The sequence below is a fragment of the Salmo salar genome, chromosome ssa13, assembly GCF_905237065.1.
Source record: "Salmo salar chromosome ssa13, Ssal_v3.1, whole genome shotgun sequence".
In the NCBI taxonomy this organism is placed as follows: Eukaryota; Metazoa; Chordata; class Actinopteri; order Salmoniformes; family Salmonidae; genus Salmo; species Salmo salar.
The window spans coordinates 95804959-95827044 of NC_059454.1; the positions used below are offsets into that span (position 1 = coordinate 95804959).

The 22086-nt window shown below is 43.3% G+C and overlaps 1 protein-coding gene across 5 annotated transcripts; it reads left to right on the forward strand.

The window, feature by feature from the left end:
• The first annotated feature begins 671 nt into the window (after positions 1 to 671).
• On the forward strand, positions 672 to 21980 carry zgc:56235 (porin). Of its 5 annotated transcripts, XM_045692456.1 has the most exons (10): positions 706 to 822; positions 2156 to 2258; positions 4530 to 4601; positions 13715 to 13764; positions 14247 to 14249; positions 18724 to 18929; positions 19118 to 19339; positions 19670 to 19820; positions 19947 to 20004; positions 20115 to 21980. In XM_045692456.1, exons 3-10 carry the CDS (start codon positions 4535 to 4537, stop codon positions 20204 to 20206), a joined length of 849 nt encoding a protein of 282 aa, XP_045548412.1. In that variant the 5' UTR covers positions 706 to 822; positions 2156 to 2258; positions 4530 to 4534; the 3' UTR covers positions 20207 to 21980. The 5 variants fall into 5 exon arrangements, with proteins under 5 accessions (XP_013993923.1, XP_013993921.1, XP_045548412.1 ...); XM_014138446.2 differs by lacking the exon at positions 2156 to 2258 and having other exon boundaries at positions 691 to 822; XM_014138449.2 differs by lacking the exon at positions 14247 to 14249 and having other exon boundaries at positions 707 to 822.
• Positions 21981 to 22086: the final 106 nt, after the last annotated feature.

Genomic DNA, 22086 nt, shown 5'->3' on the forward strand with positions numbered 1-22086 from the left:
CAACACTGTGTACTATTGCCTTCACAGAACAGCGCAAACTGGCTCTAACCAGAATACAAAGAGGAGTGGGAGGCCCCGGTGCACAACTGAGCAAGAGAACAAGTACATTAGAGTGTCTAGTTTGAGAAACAGACACCTCACAAGTTCTCCCAACCAGACTGTAAAAATAGCTCCCAATGCTACCTCTCCAAACATCCTACTGTAAACTTTCTTAGGGTTGCCACTGGCCTAAAGTGCAGGTGTAAATGACAACAGCAATTGTGTTTTTCACCACTGTGGCCCTGACACAAATAATACTTTTGACCCTAACAATTGGGCCCGATGTAAGCATTACATTCCCCAGTGAGCACAATACTATTTTCAACGTTTTTTCAACAGAAAATACGTATTTTCGACGTTTTTTGCTCATAGGGGGGCTACAGTGATGATGACTTATCGTTCTCATCTTATTATTTGGCACAAAAAAATTCAATTTTCGTCCGAATATAATGATGTTACAAACTGTAGGCAGTATAAAGGCTGTAAATTGCTGACATTTGAGATGCACTTCGACTAATATAAATACATTCATTGAATCTACTACTGTATTAGAAAATGCTGGAATTAATTGAACAAATGTGTATTATGTACCGGTAGGTAAATTGCATATTTCTGCAGTCATTCATACAGTCGCCCCTGTGAATTGCGCATGCTCCCTGTGTCTCCTTCACTGTGCCCTATCTTTGCCAGGCCGGCAGATGCTAGTTTTGACAGGTTGAAAAAGGAACAGTGTTCAGACGCTTTGCAGATATCCATCGCTCCTTGCTTCACAACATAAAATCGGTAGCTATGAACATTCAACTGTTGATGTAGCTAATATAAAACATTAATGTTTTTTTTTTTTTAATGCCATTCATCGTATGGATGATTAATTGACAGTAAATGTCACTACACTAGTTATCGCGGTTGTCCAAGGTTAGCCACTGCACCAACTGGGCAACTAGCTAATGTTAGGTAGCTCGCTACAAGGGCCTATTCCAATGTCCATCTGTTTCAGCTAATGTGGTTAACATGCTAACTTGTTAGCTAGCAAATATTACATAATGTTGTTTGGCAAAGTGCTGTATAATCCCAGGTGGAGTTTTGTTGCAATTAACGATATTAAACTATTTATTTAGCTTTTAACGTTTTAAAGGATTTTTTTTTTTTAAGATATAGGGGGCGTATACCATGTTTTTTCCACTATTAGCTACTGTTAGCTAACGAGGCTAACTAGCTGCAATATTTATCTAATTAAGTAATTCACTTTAATAGATGATACATTGTCGTTGTTGGCATATTTACTCTTACTGATTCCAGTCATCCCCAATGCATCTTGCAGATGTAACGTTATCTACGCTAGCCAACATTTCAGATGGCTAACGTTAGCCAGTTTGACTAGCCTGGCTAACCACCACAACTGACTCTTAAACGGTCCCATCTGCAGTCCTTTGTCAGAAATAGACCGTGTACAAAACATGTTCGTCCGCCACTCGTCTTGCTAACAATAGAACAATGAAAATGTAGCTGTGGAAATGTATAAACTAGCTAGCCATCTAGGTACTTTCATTTGTGCTGGTGGCGTTAACTTACAGTTAGGACCCTCACCTTGGCAACTGATAGTTATGACCCTCACCTTCAAGATGAACACACCTTTTTCTGGTTGAGTCTATCTAGCTAAACTAAGTTGCGTAGTTAACGTTAGCTGTCATTGCGTGCTGAAATTAGAAGATAATCAGCCAAGTGAATTAACCAGTGCCTTACTGTTAGCTGGTTGGAAGGATGACATAACATTACACGTTTTTAAATGTATTCATTATTAGATGCATCTAGCTAGCTATCTACAATTGGCTCATTCATCCCCCCCTCCTCTACCCTGTGTGTTCTGTCAACTTACCTGGTAAAATAAGGGTTAAATAAAAAACAATTATTACTAACCTGACATATTTGGGCTTTGTGACAGATCAAGGTAACTCAAAATCCACCTGAAAATAAAATTCAATGTAAAAATCAACTAGCTATTTGTTTTCTTAGTTTGGTATTGTGTTAACTGCAAATATTGTTACAATATGTGCCTGTGCCCATGTAACAGTTTAACTTCCGTCCCTCTCCTCGCCCCTACCTGGGCTCGAACCAGGGACCCTCTGCACACATCGACAACTGACACCCACGAAGCATCGTTACCCATCGCTCCACAAAAGCCGCGGCCCTTGCAGAGCAAGGGGAACAACTACTTCAAGGTCTCAGAGCGAGTGACTTCACCGATTGAAATGCTATTAGCGCGCACCACCGCTAACTAGCTAGCCATTTCACATCAGTTACACCCAGTCCTGTCAACCCACAAGGGCCTAGATTTGTAAATACTGCAGCCTGTTCTGCAAGCTCCTGTTGTCCCCAGTCAAGACAATATATGCCACCTCTGACTTCAGTTTATCCTTGAGATGATAGGTTTGGAAACTTGCCTAGAATGCCATGTAAAGCATCCCCTTACGGTTATGTAGGTCAATCAAAGCTATAGGCTAATCCAGTGCTGTGTGTGATGCTGGTATCGGCCTAGCTAGCTTCCTGCCAAGAAGAAACAATCTGTTCTCCAGTTGAGCTCACTCACTGGGAAACCAGTCACATGACCTAGGTACCCAGCCTCCCAGCACTCTGGTTGCCAAGGATATGTGACAGGGCGTCTATTCTACACTGATGATTCACTAGGAAAATAATGTCTGCTGCAGGAAAGTCATGCTGCAGAATAGTCACTGGCACACTTGCAGTCCTTCTGGTCCTGAGATTTCTAGTGACAACTTCCAAATCAGTCCTGAGGGAATCATGTCAGCTGTATGCAACGTTCTAGAACATCACACACTGAGTCAAGTATTGCAGTGGGACATAGTTACGGCCAAATATATTGGCAGCCTTGCACTTTTCTTAAATCATTTCCTATTTCTTCTAAAACAAGTTGTAATTTAAAAAGAAACTTTGGTCACCACACAATGTTATTGGATTTTCAACATTGCAGAACCTATTTTTGCAAATATAAGTTTACGATTTAAATGTTGAAAATGAAGACATGGCATGGGCAAAATTATTGCCACTCCAGAGCTAGTACTTGGTTGCACGGTCTTTGGCCAATAACTGCGGACAAACGCTTCTTGTAGCCGTAAATGAGCTTGCTGCACCTTTCTACTGGTAATTTGGACCACTTCTCAGCTACAAACTGCTCTAATTCTTTTCACCATAGGTTTTTGGATGTGATTCAGATCTTGACTCTTCCCTGGCCACTCCAGAGCATTCCAACATCTCTTCTTGAACCATTCCAGGGTGCTTTTTGATTTGTGTTTGGGGTTGCTGTCCAGCAGGAAGAAGACCAAGACTACAACATACAATGGAGACCCAGTTTTTGGACACTGGGTCCAACATTGGACTACAAAACACCTAATAATCTGCTGATTTCATGATGCCTTGTGCACGTTCAAGGCCCCCCGTACCAGAGGCAGCAAGGAAACCCCACAGCATTATCAAACCGCCCCGTCTTTGATTGTAGGAGGGTGTTCTTTTCATTGACTGCTTAATTTGGTTGTCAATAAACACAGTGCTGATCTGTATTGCCAAAGAGCTCTGATTTTGTTTCATTGGTCCACAGAACATTTCCCCAGGATTTAGGCTTGTTTAGGTTTTTGAGAAGTTCAATTAGGCTTTCTTGTGTCTCCTTCAGCAGGGGGGTCTCATGTTTACCAACAACCAAATGAAGCATTCAAAGAAAAGAACCCCCTCCCTAAAATCAAACGTGGGGAGTTTTGGTAATGCTGTTGGGTTGCTTTGCTGCCTCTGATACTGGGGCCATTGAATGTGTGCAAGACATAAAATCAGCCGATTATCATTGTGTTTTGGAGTGTGATGTTCAACCCAGTGTCCAAAATGGTGTCTCTGTTGATGGTTGTGGGTCTTCCAGCAAGTCAACAACCCCAAAAATACAGCAAAAGCACCCTGAAATGGTTCAAGAAGTATCACTGGACTGTTTTGGAGTGGCCAGCGACGATCCAGATCTGAATCATATCCATAACCTATGACGAGAGCTGAAAACAGCACTTGGTGGAGGGCTCCCCTCAAACATAGAAGAATTAGAGCAGTTTGCTGCTAAAAAGTGGGCCAAATTGCCAGTGAAAAGTGCAGCAAGCTCATTGATGGCTACAAGAAACATTTGTTGGCAGTTCTCTTGGCCAATGGCTGTGCAACCAAGTAAAAGCTATGGGTTGCCAATAAGGAGGCCATTTTGTCCATGCCATTTGTCTTTATTTTCAAAAATCGAATTGTTAACTTAAGTTTACAAAAATAAAAATGGTCCTGCAATGTTAAATCTAATAGCAAGGTCAGGAGGCCATTTTTAAAAATGTATTTCAACTTATTTTAGAAGAAATGGGGAATTATTTTTTTTAAAGTGCAAGGGAGCCAATATATTTGGCCACAACTGTATATGGCTTGCATGTGTTGCCTTTCCTGACTTGTCTCCTCCTCTCCAGGTGCAATGGCTGTTCCTCCTTCATACTCAGACCTGGGCAAGGCTGCCAAGGACATCTTCAGCAAGGGCTATGGTGAGTTACTAACTAAAATATCTTCAGCAAGGGCTATGATAGGTTACTAAATAGTAAAACCATTTGCACACCTGAACAGTTAGCTTACCTAGGAGAAGCCAAAATTCCACACATGACAGTCAGAGGAGTTAGCTAAAGCATGAAATAACAGATGAAGTTACTGGTCGTGCTAGAATTTGAAACCCCAAAGTCACCTGGGAATCAGCCAATGTGAAAATGTTAAGTTGCACTTGGCTGGCGAGGTTATGGACTGTTGGAAAGCAAAGCAAATAGGGATGTAAGGATTCAGCAATATGCCTTGGTCCCTTTTTTAAAATGTTTAAGATGCAACTGCATTGGTCCGTGGACCCCAAACTGATCAAAATGTAGTAGAGGTCGACCGATTTATGATTTTTCAATGCCAATACCGATTATTGGAGGACCAAAAAAAGCCGATCCTGATTTAATAGGCCGGTTAAAAAAATAACGTTTTTCTTTTATACACTGCTCAAAAAAGTAAAGGGAACACTTAAACAACACAATGTAACTCCAAGTCAATCACACTTCTGTGAAATCAAACTGTCCACTTAGGAAGCAACACTGATTGACAATAAATGTCACATGCTGTTGTGCAAATGGAATAGACAACAGGTGACCACTTCTCATTTCCTATGCTTCCTGGCTGATGTTTTGGTCACTTTTGAATGCTGGCGGTGCTTTCACTCTAGTGGTAGCATGAGACGGAGTCTATAACCCACACAAGTGGCTCAGGTAGTGCAGCTCATCCAGGATGGCACATCAATGCGAGCTGTGGCAAGAAGGTTTGCTGTGTCTGTCAGCGTAGTGTCCAGAGCATGGAGGCGCTACCAGGAGACAGGCCAGTACATCGGGAGACGTGGAGGAGGCCGTAGGAGGGCAACAACCCTGCAGCAGGACCGCTACCTCCCCCTTTGTGCAAGGAGGAGCAGGAGGAGCACTGCCAGAGCCCTGCAAAATGACCTCCAGCAGGCCACCAATGTGCATGTGTCTGCTCAAACGGTCAGAAACAGAATTCGCCACTGGCGCCCTGTGCTCTTCACAGATGAAAGCAGGTTCACACTGAGCACGTGATAGACGTGACAGAGTCTGGAGACGCCGTGGAGAACGTTCTGCTGCCTGCAACATCCTCCAGCATGACCGGTTTGGCGGTGGGTCAGTCATGGTGTGGGGTGGCATTTCTTTGGGGGGCCGCACAGCCCTCCATGTGCTCGCCAGAGGTAGCCTGACTGCCATTAGGTACCGAGATGAGATCCTCAGACCCCTTGTGAGACCATATGCTGGTGCGGTTGGCCCTGGGTTCCTCCTAATGCAAGACAATGCTAGACCTCATGTGGCTGGAGTGTGTCAGCAGTTCCTGCAAGAGGAAGGCATTGATGCTATGGACTGGCCCGCCCGTTCCCCAGACCTGAATCCAATTGAGCACATCTGGGACATCATGTCTCCCTCCATCCACCAACGCCACGTTGCACCACACTGTCGAGGAGTTGGCGGATGCTTTAGTCCAGGTCTGGGAGGAGATCCCTCAGGAGACCATCCGCCACCTCATCAGGAGCATGCCCAGGTGTTGTAGGGAGGCCACACACACTACTGAGCCTCATTTTGACTTGTTTTAAGGACATTACATCAAAGTTGGATCAGCCTGTAGTGTGGTTTTCCACTTTAATTTTGAGTGTGACTCCAAATCCAGACCTCCATGGGTTGATAAATTGGATTTCCATTGATTATTTTTGTGTGATTTTGTCAGCACATTCAACTATGTAAAGAAAAAAAGTATTTAATAAGATTATTTATTTCATTCAGATCTAGGATGTTATTTTAGTGTTCCCTTTATTTTTTTGAGCAGTATATTATTATAAATCAATATTTTTAAAAAAATGGAAAAAATAAAAAGAATATTATATATATTATATTTTTTTATTTTTTTATATTTTTTTATTTGTACTAATGACAATTACAACAATACTGAATGAACACTTATTTTAACTTAATATAATACATCAATCAAATCAATTTAGCCTCAAATAAATAAGAAAACATGTTCAATTTGGTTTAAATAATGCTAAAACAAAGTGTTGAAGAAAGTAAAAATGCAATATGTGCCATGTAAAAAAAGCTAACGTTTAAGTTCCTTGCTCAGAACATATGAAAGCTGGTGGTTCCATTTTAACATGAATCTTCAGTATTCCCAGGTCAGAAGTTTTAGGTTGAGGGAATTATAGGACTATTTCTCTCTATGCCATTTGTATTTCATATACCTTTGACTATTGGATGTTCTTATAGGCACTTTAGTATTGCCAGTGTAACAGTATAGCTTCCGTCCCTCTCCTCGCCCCTACCTGGGCTCGAACCAGGAACACATCGAAAACAGCCACCCTCAAAGCATCGTTACCCATCGCTCCACAAAAGCCGCGGCCCTTGCAGAGCAAGGGAAACAACTACTCCAAGTCTCAGAGCGAGTGACGTTTGAAACGCTATTAGCGCGCACCCCGCTAACTAGCTAGTCATTTCACATCGGTTACACCAGCCTAATCTTGGGAGTTGATAGGCTTGAAGTCATAAACAGCGCAATGCTTGAAGCATTGCGAAGAGCTGCTTGCAAATGCACGAAAGTGCTGTTTGAATGAACGCTTACGAGCCTGCTGCTGCCTTCCACTGCGCAGTCAGACTGCTCTGTCAAATATCAAATCATAGACTTAATTATAATAAACTGTTGCATATACCCTGACTCTGCGTGCAATGAACGCAAGAGAAGTGACACAATTTCCCTAGTTTAATATTGCCTGCTAACATGAATTTCTTTTAACTAAATATGCAGGTTTAAAAAAAATATACTGCTGTGTATTGATTTTAAGAAAGGCATTGATGTTCATGGTTAGGTACATTCGTGCAACGATTGTGCTTTTTTCGCAAATGCGCTTTTGTTAAATCATCCCCCGTTTGGCGAAGTAGGCTGTCTTTGTTAGGAAGAAATAGTCTTCACAGTTCGCAACGAGTCAGGCGGCCCAAACTGCTGCATATACCCTGACTCTATTGCACAGAACGCAAAAGAAGTGGCACAATTTCCCTAGTTAAAATAAATTCATGTTAGCAGGCAATATTAACTAAATATGCAGGTTTAAAAATATATACTTGTGTATTGATTTTAAGAAGGGGGCTTTTTTCGCGAATGCGCTTGTTAAATCACCCGTTTGTTGAAGTAGGCTATGATTCAATGATAAATTAACAGGCACTGCATCGATTATATGCAACGCAGGACAAGCTAGATAAAATAGTAATATCATCAACCATGTATAGTTAACTAGTGATTATGTTAAGATTGATTGTTTTTTTTATAAGAAAAGTTTAATGCTAGCTAGCACCTTACCTTGGCTCCTTGCTGCACTCGCATAACAGGTAGTCAGCCTGCCACGCAGTCTCCTCGTGGAGTGCAATGTAATCGGCCATGATCGGTGTCCAAAAGTGCCGATCCCCGATTGTTATGAGAACTTGAAATCGGCCCTAAATAATCGGCCATTCTGATTAATCGGTCGACCTCTAAAATGTAGCATGCATCGGTCAGAAAATATATTAAAACGTTATGAATCGCTAATTCACTCTTTTTTGCTTACTTTCTACCTTCTGAAAATACCACATTTTTTGTGACACCTGATGCGTCTTCTCCTTCAGTGTCGAACAAAGCATGTAACTGCGTTGACAGTCTTTGCTCTACAAGTCCTTTTACCTGCTGAACAATCCCAGGGACTATCAGTAGCCTAGTCAAACTACATATGGTGCCCAGCACCTTCAGCAATAAAATCCAAAAATGACTAGCGCAATATAAGGTTTTATTAGTTAACTGACAACCTATGTAATTTTCTAGGTTATTATTATCTATGCGCTGTTGAAAACTGTATTTTACCAGACTAAAAGTAAGCTGCCGGAGACAACTCATCTGGCTATAGGCTACCTGCTGAACGGGGCCTACAATAGATCTTATTTTGATTTCTCAGGTTCACCAACAGCAATAATTTTGGTAGTTTTGCAATTAGTGTAATAGTGTAATATGTTTTTTTATATATATATATATACAGAGCAGTGTCGATTTTAGCATGTAAATCTTGGTGGGGCAAACTCAAAACATTTTAGATGCATGCCAGCAAAGCCACAACACTAAACAATACATTAATTGCACTACAACAGTGACAAACGGTGGCCATAAACTGTTAGGTACTACAGTACATAAAACCGTGCCAACAGCAGAGCTTTCCTTTCAGCACCATGGAGTGAATCCTTAACACCGCTACACCTAGCTATCAGCAGAGCCTTGTCTGGCAGCGCAACAGTTCATCAAGCCTTATTTACTGCCTTTCTAAAATCTATATCTGATATGGCTGACTTGCTTAAACAAATGTGGTTACTACTGACTCCTTGTGGATATGTAAGTCTGTAAGAACCACATTCTCCTTCAATAATAACTAACGCCAAAATTAATTTTGACTTTTGAACCATACACAAACATTATTACATTTATGTTCAGTAAATTCACAATGTTTATTCTTATATCATTAACACTTAGCTCTAAGTATAAGCAAGTGCAAGCAAACGAGGGCCTATTCATTCAGCACTTTCAAAATGGACACCCACAGAAATTCAGATATTAGTTCAGATAAATTCAGCAAGATGTTGAGGCCTTAACTTTACTCTCACACAGAGAGGGAGAGCGAGAGAGACTCGGTTAGCCTACCATTTGAAGTATTTTATTAGGCCTATGTGGTCTAAAAAGGGAGGAAAATACAATCACGAGGATCCACTTTTATATACAATATACCGACGCACAGTCAAGCTTAGTGCGCAAACAAAACAACCCTTGCAATATCAACTGGAATTACATGGGTCAATTACTGAACTTTTTGTTGAAAACAAATATTTGAATGGTAGATTGTCAATGGCAAATATGGTTAGACCCAACAACATAGTATCTGCTCCTCGTCAAGAAAAGCACACGAGCTAATTATAATACACAAAGTAAGCGAAACAATTAAATCATTCCAACATTGACTAACATTTGAATAAGATGAAGATGGACCTACTTTCAGACCCCTTAACTTTTTCCACATTTTGTTACGTTACAGCCTTGTACTAAAATTGATTGATGAAGTAAATAACTAATTTAATGTACACACAATACTGTTCCTAGGCTGTCATTGTAAATAAGAATTTGTTCTTAACTGACTTGCCTAGTTAAATAAAGGTTAAATAAAAAAACGTAATACCCCATAATGACAAAACAAAAACTGTTTTTTAGAAATGTTTGCAAGTTTATAATAAATAAAAACAGAGACCTTATTTAAATAAGTATTCAGACAGTTTGCTATGAGACTCGAAATTGAGCTCAGGTGCATCCTGTTTCCATTGATTATCCTTGATGTTTCTACAACTTGATTGGAGTCCACTTGTGGTAAATTCAATTGATTGGGCATGATTTGGAAAGGCACACACCTGTCTATATAAGGTCCCACAGTTGACAGTGCATGTCAGAGCAAAAACCAAGCAATGAGGTCGAAGGAATTGTCCGTAGCGCACCAAGACAGGATTGTGTCTCGGCACAGATCTGGGGAAGGGTACCAAAACATTTTTGCAATATTTAAGGTCCCCAAGAACACAGTGGCCTCCATCATTCTTAAATGGAAGAAGTTTGGAACCACCAAGACTTCCTAGAGCTGGCAGCCCAGCCAAACTGAGCAATCAGGGGAGAAGGGCCTTGATCAATAAGGTGACCAAGAACCCGATGGTCACTCTGACAGCTCTAGAGTTCCTTTGTGGAGATGGGAGAACCTTCCAGAAGGACTACCGTCTCTGCAGCACTCCACCAATCAGGCCTTTATGGTAGTGGCCAGATGGAAGCCACTCCTCAGTAAAAGGCACATGACGGTCCGCTTGGAGTTTGCCAAAAGGCACCTAAAGGACTCGTGAGAAACAAGATTCTCTTGTCTGATGAAACCAATATTGAACTATTTGGCCTGAAAGCCAAGCATCACATCTGGAGGAAACCTGGCACTATCCCTACAGTGAAGCATGGTGGTGGCAGCATCATGCTGTGGGGATGTCTTTCAGCGACATGGACTGGGAGACGAGTCAGGATCGAGGGAAAGCTGAATTGAGCAAAGAACAGAGAGATCCTTGATGAAAACCTGCTCCGGAGCACCTCAGACTGGAGCAAAGGTTTACCTTCCAACAGGACAAAGACCCTAAGCACACAGCCAAGACAACGCAGGAATGGCTTCGGGACAAGTCTCTGAATGTCATTGAGTGGCCCAGCCAGAGCCCAGACTTGAACCCGATCAAACATCTCTGGAGAGACCTGAAAATAGCTGTGCAGCGACGCTCCCCTTCCAACCTGACAGAGCTTGAGAGGATCTGCAGAGAAGAATGGGAGAAACTCCTCAAATACAGGTGTGCCAAGCGTGTAGCGTCATACCCAAGAAGACTCGAGGCTGTAATCACTGCCAGAGGTGCTTCAGAAAAGTGAAGGGTCTGAATACTTATGTAAATGTAATATTTCCGGGTTTAAAAGTAAATAAATGAGCAAAAATGTCTAAAAGGCACTGTACTTCATAGACCGACTTCATAGACCGACTTCATAGACATACCTTCATAGACAAGCAACATTTCCACACACCCACAGAAGTCAGCTCAGACAGATCGCGCTCAGGGGTCTGGGGTCCATCAGCAGCAGATTCTAATTTAGAATGGGTTTACACTTTATTTGACGGGTCCATAATGTACCATTTATAATGCATTTACAATCCGGTTGCTCTCAATTTATTTATCATTACTCACACATTTGTCAATGTTAGTAAGCTAGTTATTTACACGTGTGTGTGTGTGGTATGTGTATGTGTATATATATACATATATATACACACACACTTGAAGTTTACATACGCCTTAGCCAAATGCATTTAAACTTCAGTTTTTTATATTTATATATATAAAATAGCAAGAAAAGAAACGTCCTCTCACTGTCAACTGTGTTTATTTTCAGCAAACTTAACATGTGTCAATATTTGTATGAACATAAGATTCAACAACGGAGACAAAAACTGAACAAGTTTGTGCTTCTAGACCTGCATTGCTTGCTGTTTGGGGTTTTAGGCTGGGTTTCTGTACAGCACTTTGAGATATCAGCTGATGTAAGAAGGGCTATATAAATACATTTGATTTGATTCCACAGACAACAGAAATTGAATAATGTGTCCCTGAACAACGGGGGGGGTCAAAATCAAAAGTAACTGTCAGTATCTGACGTGGCCACCAGCTTCATTAAGTACTGCAGTGCATCTCCTCCTCATGGACTGCACCAGATTTTCCAGTTCTTGCTGTGAGATATTACCCCACTCTTCCACCAAGGCACCTGCAAGTTCCTGGACATTTCTGGGGGGAATGGCCCTAGCCCTCACCCTCCAATCCAACAGGTCCCAGACGTACTCAATGGGATTGAGATCCGGGCTCTTCGCTGGCCATGGCAGAACACTGACATTCCTGTCTTGCAGGAAATCACGCACAGAACGAGCAGTATGGCTGGTGGCATTGTTATGCTGGAGGGTCATAAGGAAGGGTACCACATGAGGGAGGAGGATGTCTTCCCTGTAACGCACAGCGTTAAGATTGCCTGCAATAACAAGCTCAGTCCGATGATGCTGTGACACACTGCCCCAGAACATGACGGACCCTCCACCTCCAAATCAATCCCGCTCCAGAGTACAGGCCTCGGTGTAACACTCATTCCTTCGACGATAAACGCGAATCCAACCATCACTCCTGGTGAGACAAAACCGTGACTCGTCAGTGAAGAGCACTTTTTGCCAGTCCTGTCTGATTCAGTGACGGTGGGTTTGTGCCCATAGGCGATGTTGTTGCCGGTGATGGCTGGTGATGACCTGCCTTACAACAGGCCTACAAGCCCTCAGTACAGCCTCTCTCAGCCTATTGCAGACAGTCTGAGCACTGATGGAGGGATTGTGCGTTCCTGGTGTAACTCGGGCAGTTGTTGTTGCCATCCTGTATCTGTCCCGCAGGTGTGATGTTCGGATGTACCGATCCCGTGCAAGTGTTGTTACACGTGGTCTGCCACTGCGAGGACGATCAGCTGTCCGTCCTGTCTCCCTGTAGCGCTGTCTTAGGCATCTCATAGTACGGACATAGCAATTTATTGCCCTGGCCACATCTGCAGTCCTCATGCCTCCTTGCAGCATGCCTAAGGCACGTTCACGCAGATGAGCAGGGACCCTGGGCATCTTTCTTTTGGTGTTTTTCAGAGTCAGTAGAAAGGCCTCTTTAGTGTCCTAAGTTTTCATAACTGTGACCTTAATTGCCTACCGTCTGTACGCTGTTAGTGTCTTAGCGACCATTCCACAGGTACATGTTCATTAATTGTTTATGGTTCATTGAACAAGCATGGGAAACAGTATTTAAACCCTTTACAATGAAGATCTTTGAAGTTATTTGGATTTTTACGAATTATCTTTGAAAGACAGGGTCCTGAAAAAGGGACGTTTCTTTTTTTGATGAGTTTACTTAAACATCCTGTGTTGTATGATTGTTATTTTACCAGGTACAGCAAGAATGTCTACCATTGGCATGCCCATCTTTTTGTGAGAAGTTCTACTGGTCACTCAACTTTCTAAAGTATAAATAGCACTCACTCTAGATTAGGGACTGCAAAAATGCTTTACTAATGATTAGTAAATGGTTTATTATTGTGTGAGTAGCGATTTAATACATGGGGAATACCCAATTTATAAATGCCTTATATAATTGGTTAATTATGGACCCTTAAAGTAGTGTTACCAATGTGGGTTTATTCCACAAATGTTAGTGCGTCGAAGAGCATGCAACTGAAATCGCACCGAATCGATTCAAACTAAAGCGTATCGTTCCTGTATGGTGTTGGAGCCCATGTATCTGGATACGTATGGAAACGTCTTGAAAGGGAAAGATGCGCATCATAAATGCAAACCATGATGTAACTCAACGCATCATAAACAAATTGTCATTGTTCTACGAGTCTCCTCAAATGTACACTTAGCTTGTCAACCTCTTGTTTAACCCTCAAGGCTTCGGCATCGTGAAGCTGGACTTGAAGACCAAGTCTCAGAGCGGAGTGGTGAGTCTTCTGTTTCTGTCCTCCCCTTTTCTACTTCCCTCTCTCTCCCCACTCCACTGTACCACCTGCGCTGCCTCGGTTGCTCTTTCTCTCTCTGTTAATGTTAATCAATCATTAACATTCCTTCTTGCTTCGTAGAACATCTTAGTAGAACATATTTTTCTTTCTATGAGGAAAAAGTAGATTGTGATTCTGACTAATTTTATAAATAACCCTTCTCTCTCTCTATGGTACTGTTATAACGACCCTTCTAACTGTCTGTAATTCTGAGCTCTAAGGTTCACAGGTTGCTAGGTGACGTTGCTGGCTCTGCTTGGCTTTATGCTTCAGGATAAAGAGATATGACAGGCTGTGTGTGTGTGAGAGAGAGTCAGCTTGTGTTTAAGACTGTGTGGGGCCTGTTTGTCTCCATATCTGCTTATCCTAACCCCTGCTCTGTCCCCCTGCCTCCCCGCTGCCTCCTGGACTGCGCTCTATTGTAGATGGTAAGACTCTCTCCCACAGTGTGCTGATGTCTCTATGTATGTACAACATGATACGTGCTGGAAGATGCATCGACAGACTGTCTGAATTCACTGTTAAGTCTTGTTTTTGCATCCTTGTGTCCAGCAGATGGTACTGTTAGTCTGTTTGCATCTACATCACTGTCCAGTGAATATTATAATTATTTAACATTTTTGTCTCTGTCCAACTCATTTACATGTATTTCACATCCATTTCTTTGTCCATCTGGATTGACTGGTGTCAGTGATAAAGTTTTCAACAATGTTGCTCTCCAAAAAATGTTTTAATTCTTGTCTCAACTAATTTCATTTTGTCATCTATTTCTTTGTCCAGCTTCAACCACTCACTGCTTTGCTGCAACTACACTACATGAACAAAATTATGTGGACACCTGCTCGTCGAACATCTCATTCCAAAATCATGGGCATTAATATGGAGTTGGTCCCCCTTTGCTGCCTCCACTCTTATGGGAAGGCTTTCCACTAGATGTTGGAACATTGCTGCGGGGACTTGCTTCCATTCAGCCACGAGCATTAGTGAGGTCGGGCACTGATGTTGAGTGATTAGGCCTGGCTCGCAGTCGGTGTTCCAATTCATCCCAAAGGTGTTCGATGGGGTTGAGGTCAGGGCTCTGCAGGCCAGTCAAGTTGTTTTTTTACACTGATCTCAAATTATTTCTTTATGGACCTCGCTTTGTGCACGGGGGCATTGTCATGCTGAAACAGGAAAGGGCCTTCCACAAACTGTTGTAAGCACAGAATCTTCTAGAATGTCATTGTATGCTGTAGCGTTAAGGTTTCCCTTTCACTGGAACTAAGGGGCCTCGCCCGAACCATGAAAAAACAGCCCCAGACGATTATTTTAATTTTTTTAACTTTATTAAACTAGGCAAGTCAGTTAAGAACAAATTCTTATTTTCAATGACGGCCTAGGAACAGTGGGTTAACTGCCTTGTTCAGGGGCAGAACGACAGATTGTACCTTGTCAGCTCGGGGATTCGATCTTGCAACCTTTCGGTTACTAGTCCAATGCTCTAACCACTAGGCTACGCTGCCGCCCCCATGCTGCATTCCTCCTCCACCAAACTTTACAGTTGGGACTATGCATTGGGGCATTTAGCGTTCTCCTGGCATCCGCCAAACACAGATTCGTCCGTCGGACTGCCAGATGGTGAAGTGTGAGTCATCACTCCAGAGAATGCGTTTCCACTGTTCCAGAGTCCAATGGTGGCGAGCTTTTGGTTCACTCCAGACCTGACTGCCCTTGACCAGCACAAAAACATCCTGTGGCGGACTGCAATAGCATCGAACTGTCCCCGCGATATGCAACTGTTCAGGGAAGTCAGGAACCAATACACACAGTCAGTCAGGAAAGCAAAGGCTAGCTTTTTCAAACAGAAATTTGCATCCTGTAGCTCTAACTCCAAAATGTTTTGCGACACTGTAAAGTCCATGAACAAGAGCACCTCTTCCCAGCTGCCCACTGCACTTAGGCTAGGCAACACTGTCACCACCGATAAATCCATGATAAGCATTTCTCTACGGCTGGCCATGCTTTCCTCCTGACTTCCCCAGCCAACAGCTCCGCACCCCCCGCAGATACTTGCCCGAGCCTCTCCAGCTTCTCCTTCACCCAAATCCAGATCGTAGATGTTCTGAAAGAGCTGGACCTGTACAAATCAGCTGGGCTAGACAATCTGGACCCTCTCTTTCTAAAATTATCTGCCGTCATTGTTACAACCCCTATTACCAGTCTGTTCAACCTCTTTTTCGTATCGTCCGAGATCCCTAAAGATTGGAAAGCTGCCGCGGTCATCCCCCTCTTCAAAGGGGGTGACACTCTAGATCCAAACTGTTATAGACCTATATCCATCCGGCCCGCCTTTCTAAAGTATTTGAAAGCCAAGTTAATGAACAGATCACTGACCATTTCGAATCCCACCGTACCTTCTCCGCTGTGCAATCCGGTTTCCGAGCTGGTCATGGGTGCACCTCAGCCACGCTCAAGGTACTAAACGGTATCATAACCGCCATCGATGAAAGACAGTACTGTGCAGCCGTCTTCATCGACCTGGCCAAGGCTTTCGACTCTGTCAATCACCATATTCTTATCGGCAGACTCAATAGCCTTGGTTTCTCAAATGACTGCCTTGCCTGGTTCACCAACTACTTCGCAGACAGAGTTCAGTGTGTCAAATCGGAGGGCCTGTTGTCCGGACCTCTGGCAGTCTCTATGGGGGTACCACAGGGTTCAATTCTCGGGCCGACTCTTTTCTCTGTATATATCAACGATGTCGTTCTTGCTGCGGGTGATTCCCTGATCCACCTCTACGCAGACGACACCATTCTGTATACATCTGGCCCTTATTTGGACTGTGTTAACTAACCTCCAGACAAGCTTCAATGCCATACAACTCTCTTTCCGTGGCCTCCAACTGCTCTTAAACGCTAGCAAAACTGAATGCATGCTTTTTAACCGTTCGCTGCCCGCACCCGCCCGCCCGACTAGCATCACTACTCTGGACAGTTCTGACCTAGAATACGTGGACAACTACAAATACCTAGGTGTCTGGTTAGACTGTAAACTCTCCTTCCAGACTCACATTAAGCATCTCCATTCCAAAATCAAATCTAGAATCGGCTTTCTATTTCACAACAAAGCCTCCTTCACTCACGCCGCCAAACTTACCCTCGTAAAACTGACCATCCTACCAATCCTCGACTTCGGCGATGTCATCTACAAAATAGCTTCCAATACTCTACTCAGCAAATTGGATGTAGCCTATCACAGTGCCATCCGTTTTGTTACCAAAGCGCCTTATACCACCCACCACTGCGACCTATATGCTCTAGTTGGCTGGCCCTTGCTACATATTTGTCGCCAGACCCACTGGCTCCAGGTTATCTATAAGTCTGTGCTAGGTAAAGCTCCACCTTATCTCAGCTCACTGGTCACGATAACAACACCCACCTGTAGCACATGCTCCAGCAGGTATATCTCACTGGTCATCCCCAAAGCCAACACCTCATTTGGCCGCCTTTCCTTCCAGTTCTCTGCTGCCAGTGACTGGAACGAATTGCAAACATTTCTGAAGCTGGAGACTTATATTTCCCTCACTAAACGTTAAACATCAGCTACCTGAGCAGCTAACCGATCGCTGCAGCTGTACATAGTCCATCTGTAAATAGTCCATCTGTAAATAGCCCACCCAATCTACCTACCTCATCCCCATATTGTTTTTATTTACTTTGCTGCTCTTTTGAACACCAGTATCACTACCTACACACCATCATCTGCTCATCTATCACTCCAGTGTTAATCTGCTAAATTGTAATTACTTTGTTACTATGGCCTATTTATTGCCTTACCACCTCATGCCATTTGCACACACTGTATATAGACTTTCTTTTTTTTCTATTGTGTTATTGACTGTACGCTTGTTTATTCCATATGTAACTCTGTGTTGTTGTTTGTGTCGTACTGCTTTGCTTTATCTTGGCCAGGTCGCAGTTGTAAATGAGAACTTGTTCTCAACTAGCATACCTGGTTAAATAAAGGTAAAATGTATATATATATATTTTTTTAACTCCGGCCGACGCTTGGCGTTGGGCATGGTGATCTTAGGCTTGTGTGCGGCTGCTCGGCCATGGAAACCCATTTCATGAGGCTCTCGACGAACAGTTCTTGTGCTGACGTTGCTTCCAGAGGCAGTTTGGAACTCGGTAGTGAGTGTTGCAACCGAGGACACGCTATTTTTGCGTTCTACGCTCTTCAGCACTCTGCGGTCCTGTTCTGTGAGCTTGTGTGGCCTACCACTTCGCGGCTAAGCTGTTGTTGCTCATAGATGTTTCCACTTCACAATAACAGCACTTATTTGACCGGGGCAGCTCTAATAGGGCAGTAATCTGACAAACTGACTTGTTGGAAAGGTGGCCTCCTATGATGATGCCATGTTGAAAGTAACTGGGCTCTTCAGTAAGGCCATTCTATTGCCAATTTTTATCTATGGAGATTGCATGTCTGTGTGCTCGATGTGGGGGATGCAACTGGTGTGTCTGAAATAGCCAAATCCACTCATTTGAAAGGGTATCCACATACTTATGTATATATAGTGTTACTGTCTATACATCCTCCCACCCACCTATCCACCCTCCTTACCTTGCATCCCTCACTTTCTTGACCTTTCTTTTCCTGGTGAACCTTTTCATGCTCTATTACTTGTAATCTGTTTTCTGTGTTTCTCCTCACATAGTTCATTAACCATACAGGGTGTCCTCTTCTGCTGTCAGCAAAAAACTTCCCTTTTCAAAAACCTGCTTTTCTAGATCTCACTCACTTCAAACTATTTGACCACAACTCTCTCTCCACCATCTCTTGCCTCATACATTTTCCCACTCTCTTTTTCTCTCTCCCTCTTTTTCTCACTCTCTCCCACCCTCTCTTCTCTCCCCTCAGGAGTTCAACACATCAGGTTCCAGTAACACAGACACAGGGAAGGCAGCTGGTAACCTGGAGACAAAGTACAAGATGAAGGAGCTGGGCCTGAGCTTCAACCAGAAGTGGAACACCGACAACACTCTGGCTACAGAGGTCACTGTGGAGGACCAGCTGGCTCAGGGACTCAAGCTGGCTCTGGACACATCCTTCGTACCAAACACTGGGTGAGAGAGGGACATCAAACTGTTAACGACATACCACGTTATTCCTTTTGACCAAAAAATATGAAATGATTTAGCATTTATTCTTGAATTATGTTATCACCTTTCTTTTTTTGTAGTGTGAAGGATCAGATATGAAAGGTTATTTGTTGGATGTCTAATTTTCCTGTCTCCTCTCCATCTGTCCTCAGCAAGAAGAGTGGCAAGCTGAAGACTGGCTACAAGCGTGACTTCCTTAATGTGGGCTGTGACGTCGACTTCGAGGGTCCCATCATCCACGCAGCCGCAGTGGTGGGCTATGAGGGCTGGCTGGCCGGGTACCAGATGGCCTTTGACACGGCCAAGTCCAAACTGGCCCAGAACAACTTTGCCCTGGGATACAAGGCTGGAGACTTCCAGCTCCACACCAATGTGTGAGTATCTCAGTGCAGTGGATCTTGCCTAGAAACACTGTTTTTGTTTTTGAGTGAGTCATCAGAAATGTGGAATGTGTTAGATGGTAAAGTTTGGGACCCGTGGCTGCAGTTGCCCCGTGTCTCTCAGTAGTAATGGTATGGAGGTTAGAGTAGGAAGGAGTTTCTGTGTTACCCCCCCTCATTAATGACAGAACAGAATTAAGAGGGTTCCACCCACCAGAAGGTGTCTAGGAGTATGAACTAGGGGTTGATTTGGGCATGTCTAACTGTTAACTTCTCTCTCTCCTCTCTCCTCTCTCCTCTCTCCTCTCTCCTCTCCTCTCTCAGGAACGATGGGACAGAATTTGGGGGTTCTATCTACCAGAAGGTGGATGACCAGTTGGAGACGGCGGTCACTCTGGCCTGGACGGCCGGCAGCAACAACACACGCTTCGGCATCGCAGCCAAATACGCTCTGGACAAAGATGCTTCCCTGTCTGTGAGTAACACACACTTACGTTTACACACACGTTCCATTTACACGCTTTACCCTGGCGGGACTTCAGCCAGCTTTACACACTAACACACGTTCTCTGGCTGTCTCTAACTGTGTGTCCCCCTGCAGGCCAAAGTGAATAACGCCAGCCTGATTGGAGTCGGTTACACCCAGAGCCTCAGGCCAGGTGAGTAACAATCACAACAGACAAGGTTATGATCTAACCACAACCGTTATGTTAGGTGTAGCTGTGGTGTTTAACTCCTCCAGTAATATTATTCTCCTCTGTGCGTGTAGGTGTGAAGGTGACTCTGTCAGCCCTGATCGATGGGAAGAACTTCAACACCGGCGGTCACAAGGTTGGCCTGGGCTTCGAGCTGGAGGCATAAAGCAGGAGCAAGACCCACCAACCAAGAGAAGAGCTCAGAACCAATCACACCTCCATTCCCAACCACATGCAAACCCTACCACAGCCCTTATCCAAAACCATCGTCATGTAGCCTCCATTCCTGCACCTCTGTCTCACACACACACAGAAACACACACATTAAGTGTTTAGGCAGGAATAGTCAAACCCGTGGCAGCCATGTCCGTCATGACTGAAGTAGCTAAATAACCTGAATGAATACTGAGAGGAGCGAGAGAGACATTCTGTAATGTCATGGCCATTATATATTCTAGTCCTTTGGTTTAGATAGTTAGCTACCACTACATTTCATCTTGTTTTAAGAAAGTGTTTCAGTCTTACAGGGGAAAGGCAGGCACATAACATGGATACCTCCCCTTTAACTGACGTACAGAAAGGCAGTGGCTAAGTTTTGTCATCTAACTGGTAACTGAAAAGACACTGTGTTATATCTCAGTAGGAGTTTGGGGGAGTAGTCCTTGGGAAACTTGTAGCTCATGTATGCTTATGTACGTATATATATTCCCCTTCGTCTTTCATCGTAAACATGTCTGAATGAATATCTGGAGTAGAACAGAAGGCTTGGTCAGAACGTCCAACAAGCATTTGAAGCCCAGTGTTCCCTTGGTAAAAAAAGAGTGCTCCGTCTCAATTTGTTTTGTATTGGTTTGAGTATCAAATGTTGTATTTTGGTTGTGCTGTTGTCAGTCGTGGACCATGGTGTCAGTTAAACTAGGTGTGATCATAGGATGTTTTAGTGATGTGGGAGATTATGTACGACTTCAATTGTATGTTTTCATATCACGGATGTAAACCGTTGTTGGTTTTGGTCAGGCTGGGTGGAAAGAGACCGGTTAAAGCCAGAAGAAACCGGGTTGGAGTAAGACCCATCTCATTTCAGCCAATTTCTATTTAAATTCTTAATTTGACTGAAGTGAGATTTTAATTGAGCCCAACCTTGAGAAGGAGTCAACCATTTGACCACCTCTACCACCTGCTGTTACTGTAACCACTGAACAATAGGGGAGTCTGCAGGAGAGTTTCAGGAAGATTTTAGCGAACGACCTGTCCAGGAGTATCGTCCTGCTGAATGCAGTTCTACATGTTATGTCCCGAAACACTCAAATATTTTCCTCTCCTTTGCTCTGTTGCCTCACTTCTGTATATGCCAGCTGGTAGGTGAAAATAATATGGTGGAATCTTCCAGTAGGTTAGAATAGGTGGCATTTCTAAAGTGTTGCTTTCATCTATCTAGTTAAGATCTGTGGTCATTTGAAGAGGGATGTGGACATGGTGCTATTTGAGAGTATTTTTAGCGACTCTGGAGTTTGAAATCCCTGAACAGAAATTATTTTAGTCTGTTGTAAAATGAGTATCTTGGCGCCATTCTAGAATGTTGTTGTTGCTCATGCTGCTTTGGACCGACACCCCTTCCTGGCTGTCATTGGTCCCATTGGGAGCCAATCAACACTCCCTGTCATTCCCACTCTCTGTACATAGTATACATATTCTCCTCTTAGTTTCAACACTCCTACGGTCAGAAAACACTTGAAGGGATCATGTCAGAGGCCGTTGTGTGGAACTCAACTGTCCCTCTTTCCTTTACCAAGTCATAAACCAGGTATCCATGTATCTTTGTTTTCTTTCCATTTGTTGACATAATTGTGAATCTCTTTGATTTTGTGTGTTTAGACACAGTACCAAATGTTTTCCAACTTCAAGTGATGGAATTCTAATAAATAAACACATTGACTTGATGATGTCATCTTTTGTTTCTCAGAACACATGATAATATTTTTATGGTCCGTTAACGCTGAAGTGAGAATAGTAGTGATAATTGCAGTATTTGGTTCAGTTGTAATA